General features: G+C 49.5%; 1 protein-coding gene across 1 annotated transcript; it reads left to right on the top strand.

Moving 5' to 3' along the window:
• The first annotated feature begins 129 nt into the window (after positions 1–129).
• PINK1 (PTEN induced kinase 1) lies at positions 130–20,098 on the top strand. The gene is made up of 8 exons (XM_032303814.1): positions 130–618; positions 9,927–10,205; positions 12,058–12,158; positions 15,095–15,277; positions 15,767–15,930; positions 16,920–17,047; positions 17,584–17,820; positions 18,665–20,098. The coding sequence occupies exons 1-8, from the start codon at positions 223–225 to the stop codon at positions 18,920–18,922; spliced, it is 1,746 nt and encodes a 581-aa protein (XP_032159705.1). The 5' UTR covers positions 130–222; the 3' UTR covers positions 18,923–20,098.
• Positions 20,099–20,134: the final 36 nt, after the last annotated feature.

Here is a 20,134-nt window from a genome sequence, read left to right as displayed (position 1 = left end):
CCCTTAAACCCTCCACGCTGGGTTCAAAGTGCGCAAGCGAGAAACTACCCGCCGCGCAGGTACGCGCACGGCGCCCCCTCGCGCCCAGCCGGGGAACCGCCGGAGCAGAGGCCCCGCCCCCCAGCGCCCGCGCCTGCGCAGAGGCACTGCCCCAAGTTTGTTGTGGTGCCGAGCGTCCCGGACGCCTGAGGGGGCTGGAGGGAATCGGGTCGCGGTGCCACCATGGCGGTGCGACAGGCGCTGGGCCGGGGCCTGCAGCTGGGTCGAGCGCTGCTGCTGCGCTTCACCGCCAAGCCGGGTCCGGGCTACGTCTGGGGGCGGCCCGAACGGCCGGGCCCCGCGGCGGGCTGGGGTCGCGGAGAACGCCCCGGTCAGGCCGCGGGACCCGGCGCGGAGTCGCGCAGGCTGGGGCTCGGGCTTCCCGACCGCTACCGCTTCTTCCGGCAGTCGGTGGCCGGGCTGGCGGCGCGGCTCCAGCGGCAGTTCGCCGTGCGGGCCCGGGCCGGCGCGGGCCCTTGCGGCCGGGCCGTCTTTCTGGCTTTCGGGCTGGGCCTGGGCCTCATCGAGGAGAAGCAAGCGGAGGGCCGGCGGGCGGTGTCGGCCTGTCAGGAGATCCAGGTGAGGGGCGGCCCGGGGCGGGGCGGGGCTAGTGTGGGGGCGGGGAGGGGCGTGGCGGAGGCGGGGCTGGGAGTCACCTGCTGCCTGGGACCTCGGGGCCAAGCTCTGCCTCTGTCCCAGCTGGAAATGCGTTGGACCTGAGCAGTTGAGGTTCATTTGCAGTGGTACTGCTCTCCTGGTTTGGGGCCCGCACGTCCCATGTTCCCTTCCTCAAACGGCATGTTCTGGAGGTCATGCTGCGAATTTTAGTGCCCGCTGCAGCATAGCTGATGGCTTTGTGTAAATTTTCTAAAATGCAATGACAGTTAAATCATGACACTTCCTTTCCTGAGGTAGTTGTCATCCCCAGTCTGTGGATGAGGAGAAGTACTCAGAGAGGTAAAGTAATTTTCTCGAAGCCGCACAGCTATTAGCAGTGCCCAAAGTCTGGCTCTGCAAAGCGTGTGCCTTTAACCTGAGCCTCCGCAGTTCAGCCAACTAGTGACGTAGCTGAAGCCAAAGTAAAAACTGTGAACAGCCGTAGCAAACATAAGGACTAACAATTTTTAATGCGCCTGTATGAAGTTACCGGGAGTCACTGGGTATGGGGGAGGGGAGGCTTTGTAAATGCCTAAAATAGCTCAAAGACCTGTTTCTGCCGAACCAAAATATGTATTAGACTTCTCCAGACAAACAGAACCAATAGCATGTGTTTATTTATTTATTTATTTTTTAAAGATTCATTTTAAGGAATTGGCTCTGCCGTTGTGGAGGCTGGCAAATCCAAAATCTGCTGGGTAGTCCGGCAGGCTGGAGACCCAGGAAAAGCCATTCTTGGGGTTCAGGTCTGAAGGCCATCAGCTGGCCGAATTCCCATTTCTTCCGAAGAGGTCAGTGTTCTGGGGTCTGAAACCGCCCACGGAGTTAGCAGAGGGCCTGGGTTGTACAGCATAGGGCTGAGGTCAGGGAAGATGGGGTGACTTGCCCAAGGACACAGCTCGTTAAGGACTGGGCAGTGTCTCTCATGTTTCCTGGTTTCCAGCCCTTGTTCCAGTTCCTACTCATCACCAGAGTGTCTCATGTTTGAGCTCTGGCCAGTCTGGGCGACAGGTGACATCTGGTCTAGTCCCCAGCTGCTGTCCTTGTCAGCAGTAGATGTAGCTGTGGAAAACAGTATGGCAGTTCCCCCAAAATTAAAAATAGAATTATCATTTGACCCAGGAGTTCCACTTTTGGTTATATGCCCCCAAAGAACTGAAAGCAGGGACATGAGCAGAAGTTTCTAGACCCATGTTCATAGCAGCATTATTCACAATCGTCAGGAGAACCCAGATGTCCATGGGCGGATGGATGGGTAAACGAAGTGTGGTATCTACATACAATGGAGTATTATTCAGCCTTGAAGTGCTGACACATGCTACAACATAGATGAAATTTGAGGACATTATGCTAAGTAAAATAAGCCAGTCATGAGAGGAGAGAGATTGTATGATTCCACTTACCTGAGGTACTTAGAGTAGTCAGGTTCACAGAACAGAAAGTGGAATGGTGGCTACCAGGCACTGGAGGGAGGAGGGAGTGGGCAGTTAGTGTTTAATGTGTATGGAGTTTCAGATTTGCCAGACGAAGATGGAGGTAGATGGTGGCAATTGGTTGCACAACAGTGTGAATGTGCTTAGTGCCATTGAACTATACGTTTAAAAATGACTTAAATAGGGGCGCCTGGGTGGCTCAGTGGATTAAGCCTCTGCCTTCGGCTCAAGTCATGATCTCAGGGTCCTGGGATAGAGCCCTGCATTGGGCTCTCTGCTCAGCGGGGAGCCTGCTTCCCTCTCTCTCTCTGTCTGCCTCTCTGCCTACTTGTGATCTGTCTGTCAAATTTAAAAAAAAAAAATCTTAATTAAAAAAAGAAACAATTTAAAAGATGACTTAAATAGTCGTTTTTATTTTATGTATATTTTAACACAATTCGTAAAAATAATTTTAAACCCTGTACGTGAATGTTCATAGCAGCAATATTCGTAATAGCAAAATATTAAAAACCCAAACCTCCTTCAGCAGGTGAATTGTTAAACTGGTACATCTATACATAAATATTAAGCAATAACCAAGAATCAACTATCAGTACAGGTAACAACCTAAATTAACCTCAAGAGTATTAGGCCTAGTGAAAAATGTCAGTCCCCAAAGGGTACATACTGTGTGATTCCATTTCTGTAACATTCTTAAAATGAGAAAACTGTACAGATAACAGATGAGTGTTGCCAGAGGACAGGGGTGGGTTAGGGGTAGTGCGATACAGAGGTGGCATGAAGGAATTCTGCTGCAGTGATGGCACAGTTCTGGATCCTGATTGTGGTGGTGATTACACAAATCTGTACATGGGATCATTTGCATAGAGCTGGCGGTCCTAGCAAGACGGCGGCACCCAGGGCAGGATCGGAGCAGGCTGAGAGAGGACTGGGGGGAGGTTGAAAGAAGAGTTCGGGGGCTTTAAGAGACTGCTCAGCTCACCGCACGCTGCAGCATCCCTGGGCTACGCTCACTGAACGCCGGCAGTGCCCTGAGTCCCACCGTGTTCCCCCTTACCAGTTTATTGACTCAGCTCCAAATTCAGCTTTCTTGTTTGCTCTGTGAAAATGGACCTGGGCCTTTGAAATGTTTTCCTTTGCTAAGTGACAGGGTAAGATTTGTCAGTAGAGGGTCCAGGAGAGATGGCAGGAGGAAGGGCTTTTGCTTCCTGGTTCCTCACCTGTGTGCTTGCTCTGCAGCCTTTGGGCCCTTGCATTGCCAGAGGCCTCCCCAGCATGTGGCTTCTGAAGTGCTGGGTGGTCAGCAGCTCCCCCCACCCCACACCCACAGTGCCTCCCTGCGAATGACTCTCCACCGCACCCTAGAAGGGGGATTTCCAGTCAATGCCAAGGAACCTTACCAGTGAATCTCTTGTTATTTCTGTTTGCTGTTAAAGTCAATTTATTATTTTTTTAAAATATTTATTTGAGAGAGAAAGAGGGCACACACAAGCTGGGGAGCAGCAGGCAGAGGGAGAAGCATGCTCCCCTGCTGAGCAAGGAGCCCAGGACTCTGGAATCATGACCCAAGCCAAAGGCAGATGGTTAACCAACTAAACCACCCAGGCGCCCCCCAGTTAATTAATTATATTAAATGTCACATATTTTTTTAAAAAGTTGCATAGGGCGCCTGGGTGGCTCAGTTGGTTGAGCGACTGCCTTCAGCTCAGGTCATGATACTGGACTTCCAGGATTGAGTCCCGCATCAGGCTCCCAGCTCCTTGGGGAGTCTGCTTCTCCCTCCGACCTTCTCCTCTCTCATGCTCTCTCTCACTCAGTCTCTCTCAAATAAATAAATAAAATCTTAAAAAATAAGAAAATAAAAAGTTGCATAGAGCTGCACACACACACGAATGAATGCAGGTTTTAAAAGATGGTTAAAAACTGAGTAAGGTCTCTAGTTGATAGCAGTGTACCAATTTGCTCTCCTGGTTTTGATACTGAATTGCAGCTTTATAAGATGTCACCATGGAAGGAAACTAGGCGAAGGGACACAGGACACTTTGTGCAGATTTTTTTTTTTTTTTTTTGCAACTTCTTGTGAGTCTAAATTATTTCAAAATTAAAACTTAAAAATTAGGGGCATCCTGTGTAGCTCAGTGGTTTAAGCCTCTGCCTTCAGCTCAGGTCATGATCTCAGGGTCATGGGATCGAGTCCCGCATCAGGCTCTCTACTCAGCAGGGAGCCTGCTTCCCCCTCTCTCTCTGCCTGCCTCTCTGCCTACTTGTGATATCTCTGTGACAAATGAATAAATAAAATCTTTAAAAAATATATATCTCATTCTCAAAGCCATGGTTGATAAAGGATTACCATACAGAGCACTGCTTCCACTCCATGGAGTTTAAAAACTATTTGGCAAGGCAAGATAGACTGACTCTCTCTTTTTTTCTTTCTTTTTTTTTTTTTTTTCTTAAGTTAAAAGTTCTCCCACAAGGTGTATTAGCTTATAGGTACCCAGTGCTGTAGGAATCCTCCAGGTCAGGTTGCTGTGGGCTGGGCTGTCCCTTCTGGTTCTAGAGGAGGGAGGAGCTTCAGGTGGGACTTGATGGGTGAGTAGGGAGCCAGGCCGAACCCCTTCACAGAAACAGGTTTGGAGAGAGGCGCATGAAGGCGAGTATGGGCAGTGCACAGTAGAGCCCAGTGAGCTTCCACAAATAGGAAGCACTAGGCCAAGGTACTGGAAAAAAGGTGTTTGAGTGGAAGAGTGACCTGTGAACATGAACTGGTAACCAAAGGGTTAGGGGCACTAATAAACACAGCTGCAGTTTTTACCCAGGCTTTCTCCACTTGCTGTGAAGTGCCCCTGACTCTCCTCCCCCAGGGAGGCAGATTTGAGCCTTCTCCCCACTCCCCCCGCACCCCCACCCCCGCCTTATTTGGTGACCTCTCAGAAAAAAAAAAAAAAAAAAAACCCTTACCTTGCTGTCTCAGTGATTTTGCTGAGAGTCAGCAGGAGTTATACCCCAGCTAGTGTGGGGAATGTGGTGACCTAGGCTCTTTGTCCTTGGGACTGTCCCCAGAGTCAGCCGTGGGCACCTAATTTAACTCTTGCAGCAAGGAACCAGTTTTTTATTTCAGTTTGGACACGTGTCTCTAAGTGAGTATTTCGTGTGCAAGACCCTGTGAGCTTCTCTCCTCTTCCTGGTGGGTTGCCTCCAACTAGGGGGACTGCTGTGGATCTCTGAGCCACAGCCTGCTCGTCTGAGAGTTGACTAGGGAGCCCTTCCTTTCAGTGGTGAAACCCCGGCTTTAGGGGAGGAACCCGTGTTCACAGAGGCACTCATGACTCCATTTGGTTTCTCTGTTGCTACAGGTTTTGGTATCTTTGGACAACACCAGCCATGTTCTAATTGGAAAATGGAAAGTGAATTTGATTCCCCAGTGCAGCCCAAACTTGGGCAGTCTTTGTTTTGCAACACTGCTCATCATAATATTCATTAGACTGGAGAAAAATCCCCAATTAATGGAGCCATAAATCATATGTTTGGAAATTGGGCCTTTAAGATTTTGTTCGCATCTCGTTTGTGTATTTGTCCATGTATGCACGTTGTAAACGTGAGATTTTTTTTCTCTACCTCTGGATGATGTTGACAAAATTAATTTGTAGAAGAGCTCAATTTAGTTGGTGTAAAGGCAAGTGGTTGTAAGAATTGGGCATTCTGGGGGTGCCTGGGTGGCTCATTTGGTTTAGCATCTGCTTTCAGCACAGGTCAGATCTCGGGGTCCAGGAATGGAGCCCTGTATCAGTCTCCCCTGCTCAGCGGGGAGTCTGCTTCTTCCTCTCCCTCTGTGCTCTCTCTCTCTCTCAATTAAATAAAATCCTTAAAAAAAAAAAAGGGGTGCCTGGGTGGCTCAGTTGGTTGGACGACTGCCTTCGGCTCAGGTCATGATCCTGGAGTCCCAGGATCGAGTCCCACATCAGGCTCCCAGCTCCACGGGGAGTCTGCTTCTCCCTCGACCTTCTCCTCGCTCATGTTCTCTCTCACTGTCTCTCTCTCAAATAAATAAATAAAATCTTCAAAAAAAAAAAAAAAAAGAATTGGACATTCTGATACCAAGAAAAATACTTTCAAGTTCATGTGATCTGGGAAAACATTCAATATTAAAGATAATTTAAGGTTGTTGGCTTAATTACAATGGACATGTTTTTAAAGTTTCTAATAGTAGAGGTAGAACTTTTGTTCTGCCTGTATTTACTGAAAGATAGGTTCGTGTTACAAAGTATTATGAATAATATAAACATAATTACTGAAAGGAAATATAGGTTAGTTTTGGCTTCTTTTAGGAGAAACAGCCCTGTATGCAAGGAAAGTGTGACTGATTATTTAAAGAGGGAAAACTTAGGACAAAACCTGAATATAAGAAGAAAAGCTGTAGAAGGTTTGTGAGAAGGGAGTCTTTGGAAGGAAATTTTGTGCATGGTTGGGACCAGGATTATGGAGATTAGTCAAGAAGTTTATTCCGGAGTGATCGACAGCTGGGGAGAAGACAGGTGGTTAAGGGAACAGAATCAGGCAAAGGTCGAGCAGTGACACAACATCAGCAGAAGCCTCGGCCCATTCTCTGAGGAGTTCCAAAAGCTGGATTACCATCCAGAATTGGATTTTATATACTCCTGTTGAACAGTCATTGGTTGAGACCACCTGGGAAGAGGGCATGACCTCAGCAAGGCAGCTGTCTTCAGTCAGGGCCTTCTCTAGTGACCACGGAGAGCTGAGGACTATTGGCTACATTCCCACAACTGAAGGTCCTTCGTTCCTGCTGGGGGTTCTGGCCAGCACATCCCAGCACCCACCACAAAGGCTCAGGTCCATGCAGCACCCCGGCTGGCTCTGTCTCAGTGTACGTCAACACGGGCCATGACAGGGAAGGACAGCAGAGGGACTGCATACATTTTTTAATTTTAATTTTAATTTTTTTAAAGATTTTATTTATTTATTTGACAGAGATCACAAGTAGGTGGAAAGGCAGGCAGAGAGAGGAGGAAGCAGGCTCCCTGCTGAGCAGAGTCAGATGTGATGTGGGCTTGATCCCAGGACCTGAGATCATGACCTGAGCTGAGGGCAGGGGCTTTAACCCACTGAGCCACCCAGGAGCCCTGGGACTGCGTACATTTTTTTTAAAAATTCATCTTGTTAGAATGAATTAGTTTTACTCTCAGAAGTACATCAGTACAAGATTAGAATTTGGTTTTCCTATTAAAATGACCATTTTCTTAGTTATTAGACTACTCGTAATAAGAAATTAAAATAAACAAAGGCTTTTTTCTTTATCTTTAGTCTTCCTAGAAGAAAAGTTTCCATGTTTTGTCTCCATTAGGTCTTTGATTACTTCACAGTTGAGTCTTAATATTAAAAGAGTAAGTTTTGCTCTATAGAGAGCTCTCTTTGCCTTTAGAATCTTATTGCCACCTTGGTTAAGTAGATAATTAAGTATTAAGCTTTGTAATAATCTGTAATCATATTTAGGCATGTGCTGTAAAACCTTATGATATTTTTGACCAAATTCCCAAGATTCCGCTTCTAAATGAAATCTTTTTTATTAACAAGGCTTGTTTGTTTGGTATCTTACGTGGAAAGCATTGTCAAACAAGTGGTGACAAACCTTAGATTATGTTATGTGGGCGAATAGGATAGCTATTCCAGAAATTATATAAAATTCCCAAGGTTTTGATATGTCCTGGTATAATATCATCACTTACTCTTTTTTTTTTTTTAAGATTTACTTATTTATTTATTTGACAGACAGAGATCACAAGTAGGCAGAGAGGCAGGCAGGTGTTGGGGGAGGGAAGCAGGCTCCCTGAGGAGTGGAGAGCCCAATGTGGGGCTTGATCCCAAAACCCTGGGTCCATGACCCAAACCGAAGGCAGAGAGTTTAACCCACTGAGCCACCCAGGCACCCCATTATCACTTATTCTAATTATTGAAGTTTTGTGTGTCACAGAAAAACCATGGCCATTTTTAGTCCTTTGTCATTTACAGTCATTGTTTTAGTCTGATGCTGTTACAGATATGTTTCAGCTTCAAAGAAATTTGTGGAAAGGACTTTTGACAAGTACAGGTCTCTGATACCTTTAAGACTGTAAAACCAAACTGAGTAAGAATTTTAGGAACTAACAGGAAAACTGCATTCAAACAGAACAAGAATTAGTAAAGTGGGACTGAATAAACTGAGGAACATGATTACTCTTGTTTGAAATGTTGCTGGTTCTCTAATGTTTGCTTTTTCAGACTTAAGGAAACTGTTTTTCTCCTAAGCTGTTGACTTGCAGAAATTTGGTAAAATATTCCTTTGTAGACAAATATGAAACATTTATCTTTTTCTCCCCACCTAATCCCTCCAGATTCAGAAACTCTCAGTGAGCATTTTTATATATTCATGGCATTATATTTATTTGCATAAGTTCAGTAAGAATCTGTTCTTATGATAGGACACGATTGGATTCATTGGTTTTATTATCAAGGCTTTGACTGGAATATTCACTTTTAGGGTGACATGCATAGACTCTGATATGACTAGGCAACTTTAAGGAACTAAGATTGATTTTATGGAGCCAGTGAAGCCCCTTGGAAAAATCAGCCTACGACCTTGCTTATAGGGTTCCCAGCAGCCTTTCTGGGTGAATTAAGATCACTTCCTGCAGGTGCAGAAACCTCGGGTTATTTGGGGGACCTCAAGAAGAGAGGAATTTACCCAAATCTATCGGTATTGCAGGCAGAGTCTGATGGCAGATATTTGGCTTGGCTTCTTAGCCTTCAGAGACTATTAAAAGTCAGTCTGAAATTCCTTATGAGAAGTTCTGGCAAAGCAGATTTTCTGTTTAAAAATAAAGCAAATCCTGTATGGCCAATCACTGTTTATTCTTGCAGCACTTATGTAAATAAATAGGCCAAGGTTATTGTTAAAACTAGAGTCTTAATTTGGCTATCTTGGGTGGAAATGAGGGTGATTTTAGAAAGAGAAACCACACATTTATGGAAGTTAAAGGAACTGTCTTTGGGTGTTTGTTGTTTGCCTCTAAAACTAGGATGGATCCTGAATTCTGGTTTCCTCCAGTATCTGGTTATGATTCTCCAAACTAAGCTTTCCAATTTTCTCCCATTCCCTAAAAATGCCCTTTCTTCTGAAACCCTGTGCACTAAAGCTAGACACCTTGAGGTGGACTTCAGATGTTTTAGTATTACTAGAGCTGTTTTGGAACCTAAGGAGGCAGATATTGTCCACTGCCAAGGACACCAAAAATGGGACTGCTTGATTGCCCATGGAATGATCGGGCAGATCAAGGTGCCAGGCTGGTGGCCCACACAAAGACTCCAAAACCTTTTACGGTGGCTTTAGTGGTGGACACAGACTTAGCCAAACAGCAGCCTGAGATCTCCTCTGAAGGTCCGAGAAGAGCTGCCCGAGAACCATCCCGTAGCTGCCTGCCAACGCCTGCACAGAGAGCTGTCTCTGTGATCAGAAGCCTCCAGGGTTGTGCGGGGAGCTTGACAGACAAGGCGTGCCAGCCGCAGCAGGGAGACGTTTCGACCTCTTAACTAATGCAGGTTCCATGCTCAGCGGTCTCTGATTGCAGTGAAGGCACAGAGTTTGAGAAAAAATTATTCTGAATGATGGGAGAGAAAGGGAACTTGGCCTAAGCCCCGGATGAGCAGTGAAGACCATGCCTGGCTCTACCTCTCCCCTCCCCCACCGCCCTTCACTTGGGCCTTACTAGGCATCCTGGCTCATGGTGCGTGTTTTGTTCCTCACAGGCAATTTTTACCCAGAAAAACAAGCTGCTGCCTGACCCTCTGGACACCCGACGCTGGCAGGGCTTCCGGCTGGAGGAGTATCTGATAGGGCAATCCATTGGCAAGGGGTGCAGCGCTGCTGTATATGAAGCCACCATGCCTGTGCTGCCCCAGAGCCTGGAGGTGGTGAAGAGCATCAGGCCTCTTCCAGACAGAGACCCAGATGTCATTCCACGAGAAGAGGAGCCAGCCTCACCCCCCGCCTTTCCCTTGGCCATCAAGATGATGTGGAATATCTCGGTAAGGAGGGGGCCTTTCATCTCTAACTTGGGCATTTCTCAAAACACCAGGGGTACCTGGGTGGCTCAGTCAGTTAAGCGTCTGCCCTCTGCTCAGGTTGTGAACCATGGGTTCTGGGATCAAGCCTCACATTGGGCTCCCTGCTCAGTGGGAGAGTCTGCTTCTCCCTTTGCTCCTCCCCCTGCTTGTGATCTCTCTCTCAAATAAATTAAGTCTTAAAAAAAAAAAAACAAGCCCCAATCTTGGTGGACCTGCCAGTGCTTTTTCCCAGGAGGCAGGCAGGCGGGCTCACCACAGCCCGGGCACCTGTATGTATGTTTAGGCTTCCTTGCCCACTCATGCAAGAGTTGGAAGCACTCTCAGATTGTCCTGTCGGCCAGTCACCTGAGGATCCGGTTAAAAGGCAGATTCTGGTCATCGGGCCTGGGGTGGAGGCTGGGATTCTGCCTTTCTAACCAGCTCTCACGTGACGCCCGTGCTTCTGGTCTGGTCCACACACAGCAGCAGGTGCCAGTTTGCTGAATTTGGGTCTGCAGCTCCCACCATCCTCCCTCTCGCTCTCCCTTGACCTGCCTCAGTGGAGAGGAGAGGCCACACTCCTGTCCTCCAGACTCCCCTTCAACCTCCCCTCCAGATCAAAGGCTTGCTTGTCACCTCTCTGCTCCCAACTCTGGGACAACTCAAGGCTTAGGGGAACTGAGTGTTTTCCCTCCACAAAAGCAAAGATTTCATCTAGAGCAATTTATTTCTCTTCTTGCTATATATTTGGGTTTCGAAAATTAATCAAGACCCAGTGTTCTTTTTCCTGCCCAGAGCACCCACCCAAGGCTAAGCTGGGGCACAGCTGTGGCGGCTCATGCTGGACACTGAAGAATTCAGTTTCTGGTTTTGATCTGGGGGATAAAGGGGGATAAAGACTCTTGCCTTTCCAAGCTAGGTGATTAGCTAACAAGTAGCCAAGGCCTTTGCCTGTGCAGCAGCCAGGGTTAGCATCAAAGCTTCCAGATGCACGTGCTGACTACCACACTCACAAAAGCTAAATGACTGGACTCCTAGAGGGGTCCTGACTGGTTCCACAGGGTCAGAGAGCCCTTTGAAATGACACAAGGAAAACGGGTGCTTTTGCTCATCTTTGGTTCTTGCTGTTACTCCCTTTTACTGAGGGGCTGGGAAAGCCTCAGCACAACCTTATCCAGGGCAGGTTTGTCTGGCTCTGCCTGTCCGCTGAAGGCAGCCTGCAGGGGCGAGTCTGAGTGACCCAGTGGCCAGTTGGAGCCTGGGGGTGACTGGAGGCATTGATGGCAGGAAGAAAGGTCCCTCCCCCTATCTTGCCATCTCTTCCTACCCCGGGCACCTGAGCTGCCAAGAGTTTGAGGTGTGATGTTGAAACCCCCCGGGAGTGGGCACAGATGCCATCTCTGCCCTCTCTCTCCCTGGAGGGACTAGCTTGACTTGCTATTTCAGTGATTTTATCTTTTTTTTTTTAAGATTTTATTTATTAGAGCACGAGCAGAGGGAGAGGGACAAGCAGACTCCCTGCTGAGCAGCCCCCCCCCCCCCCCGCGCCCCGGGCTCAATCCCACAACCCTGAGAATGTAACGTGAGCCACCCGGGTACCCCCAGGGAGTTTATCCTAACTTGAATATCACCTGGCTGGCTCAGTCAGTGGAGCGTGCAACTCTCAATCTTGGGGTTGTGAGTTCAAGCCCCACATTGGTGTAGAGATTACTTAAAAATAAAATCTTTTTTAAAAACCTCAAATAATTCCAGGCAGTAGCTGTCTATCCAGATTGCATGGAGGACATGGTCGCGCTCAGGTGTGTGTAACTCCGAATTCATGACTGTGTTCCAGGCGGGCTCCTCCAGTGAGGCCATCTTTAGTACCATGAGCCAGGAGCTAGTCCCAGCTAGTCGAGTGGCCTTGGCCGGGGAGTATGGAGCGGTCACTTACAGGTAAGCACTCATCTGCCGACCAGACTGGCTGTGAGTTCTTAGCAAAATCCTCACCTGTGTACTCAGAGCGGTGTCCGGCAGACGTGTAATAGACGGTAAGTGATTCCAATCTTGGCAGGGCCAGGAGCTTTAAAAAAATGCGGCCTGTTCCCCAAGAGTTGTGTGTGTGGCAGAGGAAACAACGAGTCGGGAGCAGAGGTCAGGGTAGGAAGTGCTAGAATCATGGACGCTCAGGTGCTGAGGGGAGCCCATTCGGAAAGGCCTCTCGAAGGGACCATCCGTGGTGCCTTTTGAAGATGATTAAGCAGAGAACTAGCCAGGCCTTCTCGCTGGCAAAGAAGTAGCCCGAGTAGCCAGAGAGGCCTTCTCCACAGAGGGAAGAGGGGTGGGTGGCAGCCCGCACTCCCAGCTCTGTAGCAGGCGGTGTGCTCGCTTTCCTGCTTGCAGACCCTGCGAAGAGCTGCGTCTTGGCTGCTTGGGTTATAGCCGCAGTGCTGTCAGAAGTGGGGGGCAGACACAGGGACTTGCGAGAGCACGTGGAAAGCCCCTCCCATGGTCTGGAAGGCTCCCGTGTGCCCGAGGGGCCATGCGGGCCAGCAGAAGCGGCTGCTTGATGGGCTTGGTGTCCTCTCCTCCCCTTAGTCCTTTGTAGGGAAGGACTGCTGCTTTTCCTCAGGCGGTTTTCCTCAGGTGGTTCTGTTACTCACTTGGGCCTGCTGACGTCTTCGGCCGAGGCTGCACAGTCCTCCCACCTGAAGTGCCCCCTGTCAGCCTCTGGGTCCTTAGCCTGCTTTCTGTTTTTTCATAGCATTTCTCACCATCTGACCTTAAATCTTAGCTCTGTCTCTCCCGTTGTACTGTGAGCCCTCTGAGGGCAGGACTTTTCTGTCCCTACAGCTCAGTAAATGTTCATCAAATGATTCCATGAATTTGACAGAAGGTCTGTTACCTAAGGTACTGATGACGTCAGTGACTCAGACCCTGGGAGCTCTCTGGGCGTGTTTCTGTCCACCCTCTCTGCCCATCTAGGGATGTCAGGCTCAGCCCTTGTCATCTGCTCCTCCTGCCGGTCCCACCTGATCTCTGATCTTGTCCCGTTTACACCCTGTGCTCCACCAGACTGAATCCATACCGCCCTGGACAAACACGCCAACTCCTGCATGCCTGTCTGCTGTACAGTTAGTTCTCCTCGGGCGGCCCTCCCCGCAGCCTCCTGTCCCACTCCATGCGTCCATTCAAACACACCCACATGCACACGTACCTCGCACAGCCACTCTGCCCTTGGGCTCCCACGACAACTGGGCTGAGCTTTCCCACTGTGACATGGACAGCCTTGAGCTGTGATCCCAATTCTCCCACTAGCCTCAGTGGCCCCAGGCTAGGAACAACGGTTTAACTCCCTTGATTACTTACAGAGCTGCTCTCAGATGGACTCAGGAGAAAGCAGTAGGCTGCACGTGGACGGACTCCACAGCTCCGGAACTGAGGCCGATCTTAAGACGGGGGCCGGCATCCTGCTCCCTTAGTGTTGGCTTCCTGTCTCTGGGCTTCAGCTCCATTCTCTGCTTTCTGCCACCCCAGTGTCCTTATTTCTTTTTTTAAATTGTTTTTAAGATTCTATATATTTATCTATTTTTATCTATTTATCTATTATTTTAAGATTTTATCTATTTTATCTATATTGACAGAGAGCACAAGTAGGCAGAGAGGCAGAGAGAGAGGGGGAAGCGGGCTCCCCGCTGAGCAGAGAGCTTGATGCGGGCCTCAGTCCCAGGACCCTGAGATCATGATCTGAGCCTAAGGCATAGGCCCAACCCACCCAGGTGGCCCCCAGTGTCCTTATTTCTTACCCCACGTTCTTCGGTGTCTGTGTGCCTTTGGTTTCTACATCTCTGGCTTCCCGTGGCCCCGGTCAAGCCTCATGGCATCCTTCACCTTCGGCTCCACTGCTGACTGCTTCGTTACTACCATGTTTTTTCACTAGTGCGCCTCAGAAAGAGAAATGAACTGGCCCTCATCCCTTTGCCCACCAACCATTTGTGTCTCGGATGTGACTGCAGGCTCCTTGCCCCGAAGCTAGGAGCCCACCCAGTGAGAGTACTGGCTGAGGGGTGGGGCCCAGACCTAGCAGGCTGACTCACGCCATCCAGAACACAGCCACTGTGCCCCTGAGCAGGGCTGTGGGCGGGGGGCTCCCCGAGGGGGACAGGTGGGCAGGCAGGTGACTTCTGTACTATAAACTGCATCTGTGTCTGTTCATTCATTTAGCAAAGGTTTTGTGGGGTATTTTAAAAGATTTGAGAGACAGAGAGAGAACGCATGAAAGAGCAGGGGGAGGGGTAGAGGCAGAGGGAGAGGAAGAAGCAGATACCCCGCTGAGCAGGGAGCCTGATGAGGGGCTCCATCCCAGAATCCCAGGATCATGACCTGAGCCGAAGGCAGATGCTTAACTAACTGAGCCACCCAGGTGCCCCTCAACAAAGATTTGAGCTCATACTACACTTTAAGGGTTATGCCAGAGTCTGCCATCAGAGATTCTAGGTCCTTTATATAAGCATTAACGTTACTACCTTATTCCCTTTGGCAATTGAGACTGAGCCTAGAGAAGGAACCTGGCCAAAGGCTTACAGTAGCGGACCTAGAATTCAAACCATATAGTCATGATTCCAGTCTCTTAACCACTGTATTCCGCTGCATGGGATTGACAGATGGACAGATGGACCAACCAGGGGAGTCATCAGATGTGACAAGTCATATTTATGGGTTTATTTTTTCACTTTAACCCCAGGTTCTGTACCCAACACACAGCAGATCTACAGTACATATTTGATAAATTAAAAAATGGGTGAATGTCAGTATTTATCATAGCATGATTATCTTTCCAACCGGTTTGTCTGATACTGGATTCCTATATTTGTCCCATTTGGCCGAAATAGAAGGTCCAAGGGAGGTCCCAAGCAACTGGCCCCTCACCCCAACATCATCCGGGTCTTCCGTGCCTTCACCTCTTCTGTACCACTGCTGCCAGGCGCCCTGGTTGATTACCCCGATGTGCTGCCCCCACGCCTTCACCCCGAAGGCCTGGGCCACGGGCGGACGCTCTTCCTTGTTATGAAGAAGTAAGTAGGAGCTGGTCATGCCTCTGTGCACCTGGAGCCCCCGGGTGGCAAAGAGGGGGGCCCTCACCCATGCCGAAGGCATAGTATCTCAGAAGGCGGGGTTCCTTTGGGGTGACTTTTCATGAAAATGGAGTCTCCTCTTCATTCAGAACCTAGTTCTCACCAGTGTTTTTAGTCCATTCGACTCTTGCCCCTCTCTATGGCTTGCCTTACCAGTTGTGTAAAACAGTTCTCCTCCCTAACCCCCTGCACCTCCTGGCACGGCTGTCACTGGCGTGAGGAAGGAGTATCTGTACCATTACTTCCGTCATGTGGGGCCCCAGCTCTCCCTCCCTGACTTCAGGATAATGGGTGGTAACAATACTGGGGTGGGGCGAAGAAGATCAAAAAACTCCAAGAAGAGGAAGGGCCATCATCCTAATAGTAAATAAGATGTTGGGGGGACCACTGATGTGCGACAGCCAGAGACCCTGTCACCCTGTCCACCAGCTACCCCTGTACGCTGCGCCAGTACCTTCGTGAGCACACCCCAAGCCCCCGCCTCGCCACCGTGATGATCTTGCAGCTGTTGGAGGCCGTGGATCATCTGGTTCAACAGGGCGTTGCGCACAGAGACTTAAAATCTGACAACATCCTCGTGGAGTTGGATGCAGGTGGGTCCTGGCCGCACCTTCCCAGATCTCCAGGGGCACCAGATTTCAGCTCTGCAGACACTTAGGACCCTTCAGTCCTTTCGGGTTTTATGCCCTACTATAAGTTGTGTCTTAATTTAGCTCTGTACCCAAGAGATGAGCAATCTTTCCTTCAAAATGGAGGCTTTCTTCTCTTTGTGGGGCTTTTGAAATGATGGTTAATAGTCCCCCAGTTCCTTCTGTTGCCCACTTACAGAACAAAAACCTCAGTGGCGGAAGTTTTCTCAAAGAAAAGAGAGGTAGATTTAGCTCAGCAGAACAAAGAATTTTCAGACAGTGGGAGCTGTCCGAATGTAAGCCCAGCGGCCCCTGGAAACAGTGAGCTCCCAGTTCCTCACACAGGAAGCACTGAAGTGGAGGCTGGTGGCCACTTAGCCTGTGAAGGACAGCGGAGGGCGGGTAAATTTTGAGCTGGAAGACTTAAAGTAATGGGCCATTAAATTGCTAGAGGAACTAGCTTCTTGAAGGAAGTCTGTGTGATTCCTTTTACAAATAACTAAACCCCAACATACCCATTTCTTAGGTTTGGACTTGGGGTTTCAAGTTCAATTTTAGTATATGTGCTGCCGAAGCGAGCACGGGGTTTCAAGTTCAGATCAAAGATCTTTGAGGCATCAGAGCTAAGCGCCATCTGCTGAGTAAACCGGGAGCAGCTCCTTCAGTCTTGGGATAGCTCCGATTACTTGATCAGTTACGTTGAGCCCAACTTTCATCTAGTTCTTTGCTTGAGAGCTTTGGTTTCCTAGGAGACATCTTTGGGCTCCTGTAGCCGGCCTCCCGTTGAGTGCCCTGCTGAGTGGCCACCTACCCGGGCCTCACTGGCCCGCACTCCTGGGCTGATGCCGTGTCCCTGTTAGCCCCTGACCCATGTCTTGGTGTCTGTGGTAGGGCACCTACGAAGTCCCCTCAGGAGAGAACCAGTCACTCACCTCTACCTGTCCCCTCCCCAGACGGCTGCCCCTGGCTGGTGATCACAGACTTCGGTTGCTGCCTGGCTGACGAGCGCACCGGCCTGCAGCTGCCTTTCACCAGCTGGTATGTGGATCGGGGTGGAAACGGCTGCCTGATGGCTCCAGAGGTGAGTCTTGTGGAACGTGTCCTGTGCCCAGCAGACGTCTCCATCCTGTATCGCTGACCAGGAGGACGAGACTCGCTGCCTCATTACCCACCCGACACCTCGCTTTTCTGACCCTTAATTTGGCACAAGTCCCTTTCCCCTGTGTGTTAGTCTGGCCCTCCCTAATGTTTGCAGGAGATGTGTGTTTTGTCAGCATAAAGTAGGCAACCGAAGAAGATTCTTCTGGGTCTGAGCCACGACTCACTCAAATTCTGGGTTCCTTGGGACAGAGTTCAGATTAGCCCATGAGTCAGGTGCTATGTGTTAGAAATGCCAGCAGCGGGGCGCCTGGGTGGCTCAGTGGATTAAAGCCTCTGCCTTTGGCTCCAGTCATGATCTCAGGGTCCTAGGATCAAGCCCCGCATCAGGCTCTGCTCAGCGGGGAGCCTGCTTCCCTCTCACTCTCTGCCTACTTGTGATCTCTGTCAATTAAATAAATAAACTCTTAAAAAAAAAAATACCAGCAGAATGAAACTCACCCGTTGCTTTCTAAACAGGTGTCCACCGCCTGCCCTGGACCCAAGGCTGTGATCGACTACAGCAAGGCTGATGCCTGGGCCGTTGGTGCACTTGCCTACGAAATCTTTGGGCTCTCTAATCCCTTTTATGGCCAGGGCGGGGCCCACCTTGAAAGCCGCAGTTACCAGGAGGCTCAGCTGCCAGAGCTGCCCAAGTCCGTGCCTCTGGATGCAAGACAGCTGGTGAGGTCACTGCTCCAGCGAGAGGCCGGCAAGGTGAGGCTGTCCCCAGGGTTTGCAGGGAGCGTGGAAGTTTATGTTCCAGAGTAAAAATCAGGTTTGGGCAAGACTGGAGTGACAGCTCCTCTTAGAAAGATAAAGGCCAAGTACAGAAGAACAAACTTTAGTATTATCACGAGTAGGGGAGCCGGCCACCAAATGCGAATTCCAGCATTGCAGCTCTTCTCTTCTTGGCTGTAGTGGCTTAAGTTACTTAGAAGATAATATTTTTAAGAAATATTTAATGGAGTTGTAGTTTATACAACAGTTGACACCTAATGAGACAGATGTGAAGACCTCTCCCAAGAGCAGATCTGGACATTTCCAAAATCAATTAGGGAACTTAAAGGCTAGAATATTTGAAGTCGTGATTGAGCACCGTAGGCCCAGTTCAGCTGGAGTGCCTCGTGGAAGAGCACAAAGGCAGATAGGGTTCAAGCTACTGTTCTGCCACTTCCTCCCACTGGGCGGCATGCTGTCAGGGCCACAGCCTGTGCTCACTGCTGCCAGTTACCGAGCAAGGAGAGGACCCCTCACTCCAGAGAGTGCTAGGATCCAGGCGGTTTGTGGGCCTTCCTTGTTGGGGCGGCTGTTTCAACAATGCAGACTGCACAGGGCACGGGTAGGCCCCTGGAAAAGCCTGGAACAGGGGTAGAGAGCAGCCAGCAGGTGTCTGGTGAGTGAATGGTATTCTAGAAGGAGAGACAAAGGGGTGAACAAGAATTTGGTTTTGGGGCCAGAGAAGGGAAGATTCTAAAATAAGAATTCGCTAACATATCAGGTGGTAGGTGGAATGCTTTGCCAACGATGTTCTAAGCTTCCACTTCCCTGCCTGTTGCAGAGACCATCTGCCCGAGTAGCTGCTAACGTACTTCATTTAAGCCTCTGGGGTGAACATACTCTAGCGCTGAGGAATCTGAAACTAGACAAGATGATCGGCTGGCTCCTCCAGCAGTCAGCCGCCACCCTGCTGGCCGACCGGCACACAGAGAAGAGCTGCGTGGAGACCAAGATGAAGATGTTATTTCTGGCCAACCTGGAGTACGAGGCACTGTGCCAGGCAGCCCTGCTCCTCTGCTCCTGGAGAGCGGCCCCGTGAGGGCTCCGCTCTAGCTGGCGTATTACTAAAGAACTTAGCACCATCTGTGTGGTACTGGTCTGTGAGTGCTGCAGGGTGGGGTGGGCTCCCATGCGCGAGGGTGGGCGGCACGTGGAGGATGGCGCGGAGAGGCTGGTCGGCACTGGAGAAGGCCTCTGGTTTGGCAAATGGAAGGAAGAGCCAGTGGCAAAGTTCACGGTCTGCGGCTACTAACTCACCCTAGCTGTGCGATTTCAGGTGCATCGTGTAACCTGCATGAGGTTCTCTCACCTGTGCTGGGAGAAACTGGACTAGAGCGGAGCTGGAGAAGCTGGCAGACTTTCTGCGGAGCGCCCATGTCACGGCTACTCCACTGTTGTTAGAGCACAAAAGCAGTTTGAAATACGTAAATATACCGAGATATGAATTCATGTGTCACTAAATACTCTTTTTAAAATTTGCTTCAACTATTTAAAAACGTGAAAACCACTTTTGGCTTACAGGCCAAACTGGCCACGCCATCATTTGTCAACCCGCAGTCTAGATGAATCCAAGGGGCCAAACTCTAAAAAGAAATGATAATCACTAGGCCCTCTGTATATTAGTACTAACAGTGTGGTAAGATCTGAGTACAAATCCACAGGACTGAGTTCTCTGTAGCAGGTGAGGAGAGGGGCTGGTGTTAACTGTGGGCCAGAAGCCCTGCCTCCCTCACAGACCTCTGTGAAGTCCATGGCTGAGCAGATCTCTTGGTGGAGGAGGTTCAGGCAAAGCAGGGGTTATTAGAACAGCATGGACTCTAGGAATGGACCCTGGCTGGTTTGAAAGTGGCAGCCAGGACCTCGGTCTGCATGTCTTCCGAGCTAAGGCAGAATCTGCCAGGTCAGTATCCGCAGGCTTCAGGATGAGAAGACGCTCTAGCATCTTCTATCGAGGCCTGGAAAGCTCGGGGCGTCTCTGAGAAAGCACTTCTGCTGAGCTCCTCCAGCTACTGACTGACGCAAGTCTAACAGAGCTAGAAGCGATGATGAAGTGGAAATTGACAGTGTGTTGTTTTACTTGCTTTTGACTAGTGTTTCTTACAGGAATTGTGAAGAATTAAATGCACATTTACAACCGAAGAACACATATTTGCTTTGAATTGAATATGTGGCTTTAAGAGTGATTCTTACACCCTAATAAAAGACAAGAAAATTCTGTGAGATAACAATGAGGAAGGGATTCCACATACAA

This window comes from Mustela erminea, chromosome 10 (assembly GCF_009829155.1).
Source record: "Mustela erminea isolate mMusErm1 chromosome 10, mMusErm1.Pri, whole genome shotgun sequence".
In the NCBI taxonomy this organism is placed as follows: Eukaryota; Metazoa; Chordata; class Mammalia; order Carnivora; family Mustelidae; genus Mustela; species Mustela erminea.
The sequence above is the reverse complement of the archived record's forward strand: the minus strand, read 5'-3'. Positions and strand labels throughout refer to the sequence as shown.